The sequence below is a fragment of the Platalea leucorodia genome, assembly GCF_965183815.1.
Source record: "Platalea leucorodia genome assembly, chromosome: 1".
Lineage (NCBI taxonomy): Eukaryota > Metazoa > Chordata > Aves > Pelecaniformes > Threskiornithidae > Platalea > Platalea leucorodia.
This window is the reverse complement of record NC_138823.1, coordinates 91,380,263-91,392,525: the sequence shown is the minus strand read 5'-3', so window position 1 is coordinate 91,392,525 and position 12,263 is coordinate 91,380,263. Positions and strand designations below refer to the sequence as shown.

Here is a 12,263-nt window from a genome sequence, read left to right as displayed (position 1 = left end):
ACTGAGCTTTGACCAACATTTCCTGATCTGCAGTAGCCCCTGCAAGCACAGCACCCTGGGATCCAGCTAGGATGGCCTCTGCAGTCATCTGCTGCTCTTTCTCCTTCAAATGTGAGCCACTCCCTCTCCTCTCACACCGATCGTGTGCCCACAGCCCTCCAGCTTCCCACCTGATTTGGGTCAGCAGTATCACTAAGCAAAGCCCAGATTTCTTCAGCTCATTGCCAGTTTCAGAGGCTTGCCTAAAAAATTATTTAAGAAAAAGACGAGAATCTGTCTTTCGATGGGCACAGCTCTGTGGCTGGTGCTCCCAGGCACTCTATTGAGGCACATAATAGTAACAGGCACAGCGAAGGACTCTGGAAATTTTTACAACTGTGAATTTATAAGGGGAAAGAGGAGTCTTATGTTGAAGACTTAATCATAATCACATGGATGCTGAATGCAACATTTCCTTCATAGACAGTCTTCGCTGTTGATAAAAATTCAATCAAAGCAGCACACAAGTCACAGCTGTGCAATTCCAGTTATTCGCTTGCAGGTCTGTAATTCATCACAAAAATCTTAGATTTTGAATGAAATGCTTTTGGTGATGTCAACTTTCCAGTGACCAGTAAACCACATCACAGAACTACCACCACGTGGTAAAATACAGCCGGGAAATGGCAACAGCTAAAAACTAAACATTATTTCACTCTTAAAAATAGGTCCCTGAAACCCTGCTAGAGCCTTAATACCTAAAGAGGCCAGAAAGAACACGAGGGATAAAACTGAATAAAGAGGTCAAGAGAAAGCTGTAACTTGCAGCCAGGAAGCGGGCAAACGGTGGTAAAAGCCCCATCCTGACTCTTGCCCTTGCCCCTCTGTGTTAGGGCGCAGCAAAAAGCAAACACCTGAGCAGCTGGTGCTGCTCTGCCAACGGGAAGGACCATTCCTCAATCTCACACCCACCAGAGTTATTTCTAGCCAGCAGACTACGTGAAGGAGAAGTGCCGCACTGACCACTCTCGCAGCGGGGCGGTGGGGGTAAGGCAGACGGGAACCTCAGGTATATCAGATGGGAGATGACGGAGGTGATAGGTGGCAGGGCTGAAACGGCTACCGACCAAACATGTGAATCAGCCAGCTTTCCTCTGTGGACTGAAAACTTGCCATCACGTGCACAGCATTCATCATTCAGAGACAAAGTCATCTTCATTCAGCAGTCAGAAGGGTAGGCCTAACATTTTCATCAGCTGGGCCGTTGCTAGCGTCTGCGTGTTGCCGCCTTGGTCTGCACTTTGATGCAAAACCTCATGCTTTAACCTACGTGTCCTCACGGCCACAGTAATTCAAAGACTAATAGCTACAAGGTAGAATATTTTAAAGGTGAATCAGAGAGTAGAAACCCAAAAGCCAACCAAACGAAAATATTTAAGAAGGCAGCTTGACAGCAAGACAGCAGTCCGTAACAAGCAGAAATAAAAACTGAAGAATAATGACATTACCTAGATGTGCTTGTGAAAAGGCCTGCAAAGGCAAATTTCTTCTAGATCAAACAGGTGCACCAGCAGCGCTCCATAGGAAAGCTTAGCAGTCTCACCGTTACGGGTACGGTCCCAATGACTCGCCGTGAGTAACTCTACACCCATTCATGCTTAATTAAAATAATAATATTCAGAAAGGCACTAAAGACACAATCATTTATGTGGAGCACGCTCCTCTTGCATTTTAGTTCAGTGGATTATTTTTCTATGCTTCATCAGCTGAAGCTGAATCTTAATGAAGAAACAACCATGCAAGATTTCTTGGGCTGGACTATTTCTGGATGCCAGATTAAGGAGTTCAATGGGGACTTCTTATGCGTAAAAAATCTCTATGTTTATGTACTCCTTCCTTCCAGCATGCCACCAGAGTGAAACAACATATTAATCTCTTATGGTGTGAGGCGAGACCCTGCAATCCTAGCTGAGCTGCCGGGGAGAACGCGAAAGCTCATAGAAAAGAGGGGAAGCCTGCTTTCGCCGCCTGACGTGCTGCTTTTGCTTCTTTCCCCTGGATTTTAGCGTTGCACATAGAACAAATACTGAATATTCTGCAGGCAGAAATGAGAAGGGCAGTGGTAGGGCTGTAGCCCTTACTTTGAATGATGGCTGCATAGCGCGGATGCATGTAAGACCCACAGACCGTTCTGCCTTGCTGTGAGTTATAGTAAGAATTGCATGATCGGACCTGCACCTTCTCCATCATGAAGGAATCGCTGCCTTTATTAAAGGGCTCAGGACTGGGCTGGGAATTGGTTCATTTACTCTTTAGGTATCACCACAAGGAACCAGCTCTGCCGGGGACTGTGGGCCAGTCAAGTCGGTGGAAATATCCCTCCCTGATTTGAACGGGTTTTGGCCCGTTTCCTTAAGCAGCGTGTTTTACTACATGTGGTATTACAGGGGAGAATTTTTTTTCCTGTGAGAGCAGACTGAAGGAATCATCTCATCGTCCTTGCTACTGAACAATGAAAAGTTACTGAAGAACATGATGCTCACAAGGCAAAACTATTTGCTGTGGCAAAATAACATGCTCAAAATAGATTCCCTTGCGTGCTACATAAGCAATTTTTAGGACTCCATATGAACCTGGTAGCACATTTTTCCCTATCTGTATTCCAGATTAATGGGTTGCCTAACAAAACTTCACAGTATTTTTTTTTCCATACAAGATTTTTTTTCTTTTCCCTCCACTTTGACCACTGACTAAATATATTCTGCACCCATCTGCAGTCACAAATGTTGTTCTTTGTCATTCTTGAACAGACCCTACATACTTTTTTTTCTTTTGGAGTAGCCACAAAGTGGTGAGGGTGAATGACCTCATTTTTTTTTTTTTCCCTCCTTGGCTAATTGGCTCTTGCAGGGTGGATTAAACCGGCCAGCTCGGCTCTTTTACCGAACACAGCCTTTCCTGGTCTCTTTTATCTACATTGTAGGAGGCGAGCAGCCAGCGGGTTCTGCGGAGCTGAGAGGCGGCTCCGGGTCTCAGCTCTCCGCCTGCCTGCTGCACTGCCGTCCTCCACCGCGGCCCCTGCCCCAGCCTCTCCGATAGAGACATCGCAAGGGAGAGGCAAGGAGCCACCATGAACACATCTGGCCAAGCGGTGAGGGGAACGTGCCTCCGCGGCGGGGACGCTGGTGGGGTCACGGGCAGAAGAGTACCCGGAAAACACGGGCGAGGGTTGGATGCTGCAGCCCGCGTGATGGCAGGCAGCTGGGGAGACCTATCCGCTCCCTTCCCGGGCCCGCATGGGCAGACCTTCTGTGACTTCAGTGGGAACGGGATGGGGCTCTATCTGCTGTGATTAATGACTCTTTGGCTTTGTTTGCAGCCACGACATCCTAAGCGCTGTACAAACACCGAAGAAAGCCAAGCCCTCGGCCCAGAGAACTCACGCCCTGAAAAAGCAAACAAAAAGAGGTAACCAAGGGAAGCACTGTGAAGAGCAGCTGAGGTGACAGCATAGGTATGGGACAAAAACCAGGATGTCCCAGAGTGCCCGGCATAAGCCAGAGTTGCTCCTCTGGTGCAGTGCTGAGCCCTTGGCAAGGCACCACGTCACAAATACGATTGCACACTGTGGTGACACACAAGCAAAGAAAAATCTGGAAACTTCCATTTCCCCAGAGCTGAAGTGTCATACCAAACCCTGCTGCCACGGAGCAGACACAACAGCAGACTGCCCTGGGTGCCAGCGCTGCCTGCAGAGCAGGACTCGCCTGCAGTGCACCCTGTGACTTTCAGCCATTGCTGCTCATGGAGGTCCAAGAACAGTCCTTCGTCTACTACATGAACTTTGGACCATTTTCAAAGAAGAGTAAGTCATAAAAAGGGGCAAGTTCTTGCAGGCAGGCTATTGTGTTGTACAGACTGAGGCCTACCCAAGTCCATAGTGCAACCTGGTTAAACAGCACTTCATTTCTGTATTGCATTTGTAGCACACAAATATTTGCCTTTGTGCCTTCCGTCAGTAATAATGAACCATTCTGAGAGCAGCTGCTTCTCCATGCAGGCAACGCCAACCAATGCACGCTTAAACCAGAGGGTGAGCAGCTGCAGCAGAGGCCAGCACCGCCTGGCAAGTTGAGTTTCCATTGAAAGGAAGGGGGCAGCCTGTGCAAGAAGCACAGTTGCAGCTGAAGACATGATGAACCAGCCATCTCCATTTCCCTCTTCTCCCCACTGCCCGCCTCCAGTCAGCTAAACCAGCATCTGAAGCAACTACCCTCTCCGAGCGTCCAGCAGCCCTCGCACTGCAGAGCAGCTCCTTGCAGCACGGGGCGTGGGATGGAAACAGGTCTGGACTCTGCGGTCACAGCACGTGGTGGCAGGAACCCTCCTGGCTCTGGTCACCGCAAACACCTCCTGGAGTCCCGGTCATACGGGGAGGGAGCTGGCAGGGAGGAGCAGCAGGAGGACAGCCTCGCCACAGGGCTTACCTTTTTGTTGTGTCTACACATGGACCTAGTACAGCAGGGTCTTCCACCACTTGAACTCCAAGGGACAGGTGGATAAGCATAGCACAGTGACTCAAATATGATTCCTCTAAATAGCATTAAGGTATATATGCCAGAGGGCACCACTTTGAGGTTTTCATGATTTTCTACGCTGTAGTTATGCACGCATCCCTTTTACCACCTGCACTGATTCTTGCAGAACGGTCAGATCACATCCCACTTTTCTGAGCTTGAGGGTGCTTGGGATGACAGTAACAGGCAATAGAAACAGATCCTTACGGCCACAGCTAATCTCAGCACTTGACCTGCATTTTTTTTTTCTTCCAGCACAGTATGAAGAAAGCCCTGCGCCATGAATGACATCGGTCAGTACCCTCGAGATGGCCAATAAGCTTTGAATTCTAATGAGTTGTGAAATGTGGTGAAGGTTTGTTTTGATCCCATTTGTGGGAAGGAAGAAATTACATCAGGAAGATGATGCTTAACATGAAAAGAGAAGCAGCAGAGGTTCGGTTTTATATGCATTATATTCCTTTTATATGAGGTGCTGTAAGATTTTTCACATGTTCTGGGGGAAACTGCAAAGCAACGAAAAACTTTCCAGTTTCCCTTGCAGGAACCATTCCTGCAAGGGCATTTTGACACACGAGCTAATTGAATTACAGTAACTTTGAAACCCATGCTGTTAACAACAGACTAAATCCAGGAGTTTAGATTAGATATTGTAGAAGTTTTGCTTTACTGAGTGATTCCTTTGGCCCTGATCAGAGCAGGAATACTGGACCAGGAGAGCCCATGATGTAACACAGCAAGGACATTTTTATGCTCTTTTTTTTCCCCCGTCTTATCATAAAGACTGTGTATTTCGGGAAGTTAAAAGATAATCTATATTTTGGCCAACATTTTTCTATATTACAAAGAATTCCAGATGCGTGTAGTGAGCAAACTTTCCCTATAAAGTAAATATTATGGAGTAGTGGAAGAACCCATCCCCCTGCCACACAAGGGAAGAAGAGTCCTTGGCATTAAACCAGGCAACTCGTTTACTGCATATGTGCAAATGCACATTCTCACAGGCTTTAACTCCCATCTGATAGAAACATTTATGCTCTTCCCCAGTGTTAAGCAAGGAAAGGGATGTGACTATTGTGTACAAAGAAGCTGAGCAGATCATGCCTCAGAAAGCAAAATACCGTGTCTTCTGACAGGTGCCCAAGACGAATCACTTGGAAAGATCATCTTGTGGCTAAAGCACAAGACAAGAAGGGCTGAGCCCTGCTCCCAGCAGATCTGCTCCACGCTCGGTGTGTGACCTAGAGCAAGTCACAAATTCTCTGTTCCTGTTTCCTCTTTGGTGAAAATGATGACGATGATCATGTCTATTCTCAGCAGAATTATGAGTACTCATTAACTTACATTTCCAAGCATTTCTCATTCTTTGCAGGAAATTCATTGCAAATAGCACTGCCCTACCACTACCCCACCATATTATCGACTCTAAACTAACACACGTGCATCAGACAAACTTTAGCCCTACCACACTTACTCTCACAATATGTTCCATCAGAAAACAGCACTCTTACAAGAAACCACTGCTAAATCAGTCAAGCAAAGCAGAACCTGAAAGGCTGGGTGGGAGCAGCATCTCTCCAGGCTTGCCTTGCTTTCACATTCTTGACTTGCAGGTTCTGCTCACTGTTGCAGACAGGATATTACATTAACAGGCTCTTCTTTGACAAAGTATGGCTTATCCTATGTAAACTTACACTACAACTTTCCTGGAGCCCCCTACTATTTTCTACTGCTACTTGTCCAAAGTGTTGGCTATGGAAAGCTGCACCCTGTGCAACCACTTACAGACTCAGAATTAAGCACGTGTTGAATGCAGTGGAAAGACTTTACACATCAGCTCCAAATAAATACAAGTTCCCTGTTTTGCATCCTCTGAAAGGCTATGAATTGAGAGGTGAGAAATAACGAGGAGCTCCTCCTGGCTCCTACATCAGGGTACCCGAAACATGCCAGGAGCTACAGCATGGAAATCTGAATTTCAAGAGTAGAGCAGGTTCCAGGCAATGAGGAGATTCCAAAGGGAACAACTACCCCAAACCCAAATGTCTCCAGAAGGAAGCAAATGTGTCATGGTTAGTGACCTGGAGCAAAGGTACAAAGACCATTGAGGTCTGCTCATCATTCTGCATTGATCACAGTCCTAAACACCAAGGCAGGAAAAAAAAAAAAGACAGATACAGAGGACACTGAGGAATGGGACAAACCACCTGAAAGCTATGATATAAAAATCACTTCTGAAATATGCAGGCTCATTCATTTACATATGGAAGACGCCTGAAAAGCAGCAATTTAAGAACAGCCTAAGGAGCAAGGACGGACACAATGAAACACATGTTTTAGAGGCGAAAAAAGGCCTGTGTGGTTTTAGGCAACATATTTAGGACCAGAGATACAGAGGAAAGGCTCTCAGGACTATGCGGTCAGACATTAAATTGTAAGCTGTAGACAGCAGAGGGTTTTTTGTTTTGTTTTTTAATCTTTTTTTTTTTCTTGAAGCTGCACCTTGCTCTCAGGGAACCCAGCCACAGCCCAGTTATAGCACTGTGTTGAGGGAAGCACTTCAAATGACACAACTAATCAAGAATAATGAGAAACAGAGAAATACTAGAAGTTCAAATGAAAGAAATACAAATGGTCGCAAGGCTGCCAAACATTGATTAATGGAAGAAATAAAGTGCCTGTAGCATGGGATTTGCAAACAGCCTGCCTAAAAGGGTCTAAATAGCCCGAAGGGAGAGGAATCATTTTTAAGCTGTATAATTAGAAAAAGCAAAGCAGGATTCTGCAAATTTAAACCACTGGAGGAAACCCAGCATACACCATTCACAAGGCTCAGCAAGAGCTGGCTGTAGAAAACGGTCTTTCTGAAAACAGGGGAAGACCAGCAATGATCCCAACCGTAAAACACGCTGACCATTGGCCACCTGGCATTGCATGAAGCTGCAAAAAGAGCACGCTCTGTTTGCAAACAACCGCAGAGCCAAACCTCACTCAGCTCTTTCCCCCTGAGAGGCAAGGGCTGCCCTTTTGGGGCAGCTGGCCCGGGATCGGGGCTTGGTTCCCGGCTCCATCAGGAGCGGCACGTGAACCTCCAAGCGAGTCACGTAGCCGGTCCGGGCCTCAGTCTGCCACCCCTGGACCCGGGGTCACAACGCCGTCCGGCCTCCCGGGGCCGCTCAGGGGTTGCCTGCGTTCGGGATGGCGGGGCGGTCAGCGCGCGGGGGGACGGCAGCCCTCCGGGGGAGGCCGAAAAGCTGTAGCTGGGCTGCGAGGACCATACGCGCCCGTCCCACGTCTGAGGGGCAAGCGTGCTCATGCTCTCTTGAATAAATCTGTTTGCCAGGGTGGAGTCTGCCTTATTTTTACTCTACATGCAAATTATATCCCTCAACAACCTCGCTGCAAATATTTTCTGGTTTCTCACACCCTGCCCTGGGCAGGAGCAAGCTGTTTTCCCTGCAGATCCTCTGGCTTCCTTTGGAGCTTTGGGTTTGGGCTATTTTAATTTTAAAGAAGCGAGAGGAGCTCGCAAGCCAGAGCGGGTTGCAGGGAAAAAATAAAAAAAACACAAAAACAACCCCCAAACAACCGGAGGGGAAAAAAAAGGCAGGCGAAGCTGTTCTGCCAAACCCCGCTCTGCCAGCGCCGGCGGTGCAAGATGCCACGGGCTCCGACTTCGCCACCTCCTCCGAGCGACAGGCGAAGGAGCGAACCTCCCTGGCCTGAGGTGCGACACCCGCCTTCCCCCTCCTCCGGCTCAGCCCTGGCAGCGCCGTCTTACCTGTCTGCCCGCGGCAGCGAGGGAGAGGAGAAGGAGCCAGCAGCCTGACGGGACGGGCATGTCTGGGTGTCCCTCTCGGCTTCCTCCTGCGGCTCCTTTTCCTGCCACCGAAGAGAAACTAGATCCTTCCAGCCGAGCCCCCGCGCCGCGGCAGCAGAGCGAGGCACATTTGAGCTAGCTACTTCTCTTTCTTCCTTTCCTTCCTCTCAGCTACACGAGGGGAGAATAGAGAAGAAGAAGGAGAAGAGAGAAGAAAAAAAAAAAAAAAAAAAAAAAAAAGGGGTGCCTGGCTGTAGTTCCCACAGCATTTCCTCAGACTTGACATGCAGGGTGTTGTGTTTTTTTTTTTTTTTTTTTTTTTTTTCCCTTCTTCTTGTCCCTCCCTTTCCTTTCTCCACCCCCTTTTACAAGAAGTTTAGTCACCATGCCCACATCCCTCCTCCTGCCGATGGGGACCGCTTTCCCGCTCCTCCTCGGCAGGGCCATCCAGCCACCTGCTTCCCGCCCTCCGCGCCCTCCCGTCCCAGCCCTCCTCTTACCTGGCACCTTCCCTTGCCGTGCGTCAGCCCCGTAATCCCCTTCTCCTCCTCGCCGCCCCCGGATATTGCCTTACGCTGTCAGGGGACATCTTAGGCCTCGGCCGTACCTCGGATGGCCTCCCACCTCCCTCGCTCTCCGACCCGCCCTGGCACGTCCACCCTCCTGCTGGCACCTGCCCCCGGCAGCGGGGAAAGCCTCCCGTCCCGTCCCATCCATCTCTGCTCCCGTGAAACAGCCCTGCGGGTGCCGGCCTGGGTGCTCTGGTGCAGCTCAAGGCCCCCCACCCCGAGTACTTTGCTTTGGCTGATGGCGGGAGCGGGCAGGCGGGATCGCCGCCAGGGGAAAGGAAAGCGGAAGGTGTGCTTCGGGAGCGCTCCTGAAACACCCCGTGCCGTGCACGGGGTCAGTCCCTGGCACCTGGCTTGGGACAGCGAGTGCAAAGTGGCCTCCCCCCGCCCCCCCAAAACACAGGCATTGCCGACACCGCGCCAACACCCCCAACCCAGCAGCAACCGCTTTGCCCGGCACAAGAGCGGCTGCAGCTGGTGGCGTGCCGCCCAAACCCGGGCAGAGCTCGCGATGCCCCGTGACTTGTGAAGGGCGCAGGACTCCTCTGTGGCGGGGCAGGACAGGGCAGCGCCAATTTACGGGATCTGAGGATCTGACAGAGCCAACCGTGTTGTTACACCACCTTCCCTGCCTCCCCACGCTCACACGCCACTGTGAAATAAGCCGGGAGCGTGCTTCTGACTTGAGCGAATAAGGAAGTTGTTCTTTCACTTGTGTATTTAGATTTAACCCTTGACCAGGGAAAAAAAAAAAAAGTTATAAGTTGCTCAGGTTTGCAAATAAATAAATAAATTCAAACACAACAGATGAAGCAGACGTGAAAAAAAAAAAAAATCCTTTACCTGTGCTGCTGTGGTCCAATTTCTGCTCGGAGGAGCGATCCTCAGAGCCAGGGAGTGCTCGGGACAGAAACGGCTGCCAGGTTTCTCTCCTGTAGCTAGCACGGAGGGCCTGCCTGCGTGGCAAAACAAAGCTACGACTTTCACGTCACCCCTATAAAGTTTCCAGGGGCCATAAAGCCAGACCTTTCTAATCTTCCTAAAGTTCCTTTCAACATTTAACACCCTCAATGTCCTCTGCAAGCGCTGGGCCCTGCCCGATCTGTGCTCAAGCAGGTCTCAGTGCCCACGTTCCCCGGCCTGGTCTCCAACATGGCGCGGCTCTTTGGGCACTGGCAGCTCCTGCACGGGTTTGATGCTCTGCAATGGGATATGGGGCAAAACGACCTTGCGTGACGCGCCTGGCTTAGGGCCAGTGGCTGGTCCTGCTGCCCATTTGCCTCCAGAAGAGCTAGGACAAGGGACACGCTGATGGGTTTTAGCAAGCCATAGAGCTTGCAATTGCAGCGTCAGAGCCCTGTTGACGTGCCAGAGGAGTCGCGGTCTCGCCACACTTGGGCTGGACAGGCTACATCTCTCGTACAGAACGGGAATTGAGTTGGGGGCGAGGGGTGGGAGGGATGGCCACAGCACGCAGCTTGCCCGGTAGGCAACACATGCAAAGCCGACTTCACTGGGGGCTTTGCAAGGTAAGGCGTGAGGCATGGGTAACATACGTGCCCAGCTGCTGGCAGCGGTGCCATTCCTACTCCCCATCGGTCCTGGAGGGAGCCCGGTGAGATGGCAGGGCAGCGCCGGCTGGAGATCCTTCTGACAGAGCCATGTCTACCCACTGCCGAAAACTCGCAGCCCTGTGCCGGCCGGGGTGTTTTAAAACGTTCGTATTTAAGGTACAAGGAAATGTTTCTTTTTAAACAGAACAGTCTGTTAAGTCTCTTCCCCTTTTCACATTTAGCACAATACGAAGGCTATAGGCTGTGTTTATTTACCAGCTGCTCATTCTAACCACAGATTTACAGGAGCAAACTCACACTGTCACGAGCAGTTAGACAAGTTATTGGCTTGCTCTGAAGGTGTTGAGTAAAGGCGTTGAAGGTATTGAGTAAAGCCAAGCCCTGTTCAGCTCAGAGGAGCTCCAGATAATTCAGTATTGCACGTTAGCGCAATTACTTTTGTGTTCTCACCCCTTATCCTGCCTGAAGTATTTCTTGTTCAGGCTGAAATTTCTCTCATTTTCTACCAGTATGTGAAAACAGCCTTCTTTTTGAAAGCTCAGACATTTTCCTCTGAGTTAAATTTTATGTTTCTGAGCCAAAACCCGCAGAAGCCACTACTGGGTGCTTTATAGTCTTAATTATGTATTGCAGTAGATCGTTAGAAACTGAAATGTGAATGCTCGAAAATATGAACTAGGGAATGTATAGGAGAAAGTGCTGTCAACGCTCTCACATTTATCACGTATATCATTCTATATAGCACAAGTCAAAACTAAAAAGTTTACACCAAAACTGGTTTGTCAGCCTTTTCTTCTATAGAATTTTTTTTTTCTTCCTATTATAGAACACTAGTTTTTCAGCTACCTTTGCAAAGCACCTATTTTGAATAAAACCAAAATGCTTGAAATCTGAAAGTTTCAAACTTACGGTGGCATTCGGGTGCCTCCTGTTCACCACTGTGGCACGTGAGCCTAACCTCGACTGGCCTTTGGGATGCTCTTTCTAAAGAAGAGAGATGGAAAACCACGTGCAGCCTTAGAGGTGAGACAGCATCAAAATAGTCCCCTGGATAATGTCAGGATCCCTTCCTTGGTGAAGCCTGCCATGGAAAACAAACCATGAGCATGGCTGACCGCTTCGCAGGTCTGTAGTCAGTACAGATCTCTTCTTACCTCCTTCCTAGAGAGAAAAAAGTGGAAATTACATACTAAATAATATTTTAAAAGAACTACAGCATTCAGTGTATTACCACAAGTCTTGTAACTGTCTGAAAATGAAACCACTTCAGCATCAGTGTAAAAATGCCTCTTTTCCATGAGCTTGGATAAACAGCGACTAACTCCCAGGCAATCCCTGAATTTGACTCCCGTCTTTCCAAAACTTTCAACCTGAAAAGCAAAGATAAGGAATGGTGTGGTGGATACACCAGTCGATTGAGCATCTGAACAGCACCTGTGGGCTCACATTCACATCCCCGGCTATTCCTTCACTTTATCCCTGCTGCTGAACTCCCCTGCCCCTTACCAGCACAAGAGCCCCCACCCCTCATGATGCCCCATTTCCCTGTGAGGGAGAACTGGGAGGCTGCATGGTAAAAGCTGGGTCTTTGAAACGACACGAAAGAAACCTGTGCAGAGAAGCAAAACTGCAAGGCACATGGTTGTACCCCAGGATGCCTTCTCACACCGTGCAGGAAGGCTGCGAAAGTGCTTCCATTCTCCTGCCTCTCATGCCCTGTCGAGGGATGGGGGATGAGATGAAG

General features: G+C 49.2%; 1 protein-coding gene across 1 annotated transcript in view; it reads right to left on the bottom strand.

Annotated features, from left to right (window-relative positions):
- TNFRSF11A (TNF receptor superfamily member 11a) overlaps positions 1–8,591 on the bottom strand; it is a 28,726-nt gene extending 20,135 nt beyond the window's left edge. Inside the window, exon 1 of the mRNA XM_082305617.1 lies at positions 8,338–8,591. Coding sequence (XP_082161743.1) covers positions 8,338–8,397 — 60 coding nt within the window. The 5' untranslated portion in view covers positions 8,398–8,591. The remainder of the gene's footprint in view (positions 1–8,337) is intronic.
- Between the last annotated feature and the right edge of the window lie 3,672 nt (positions 8,592–12,263).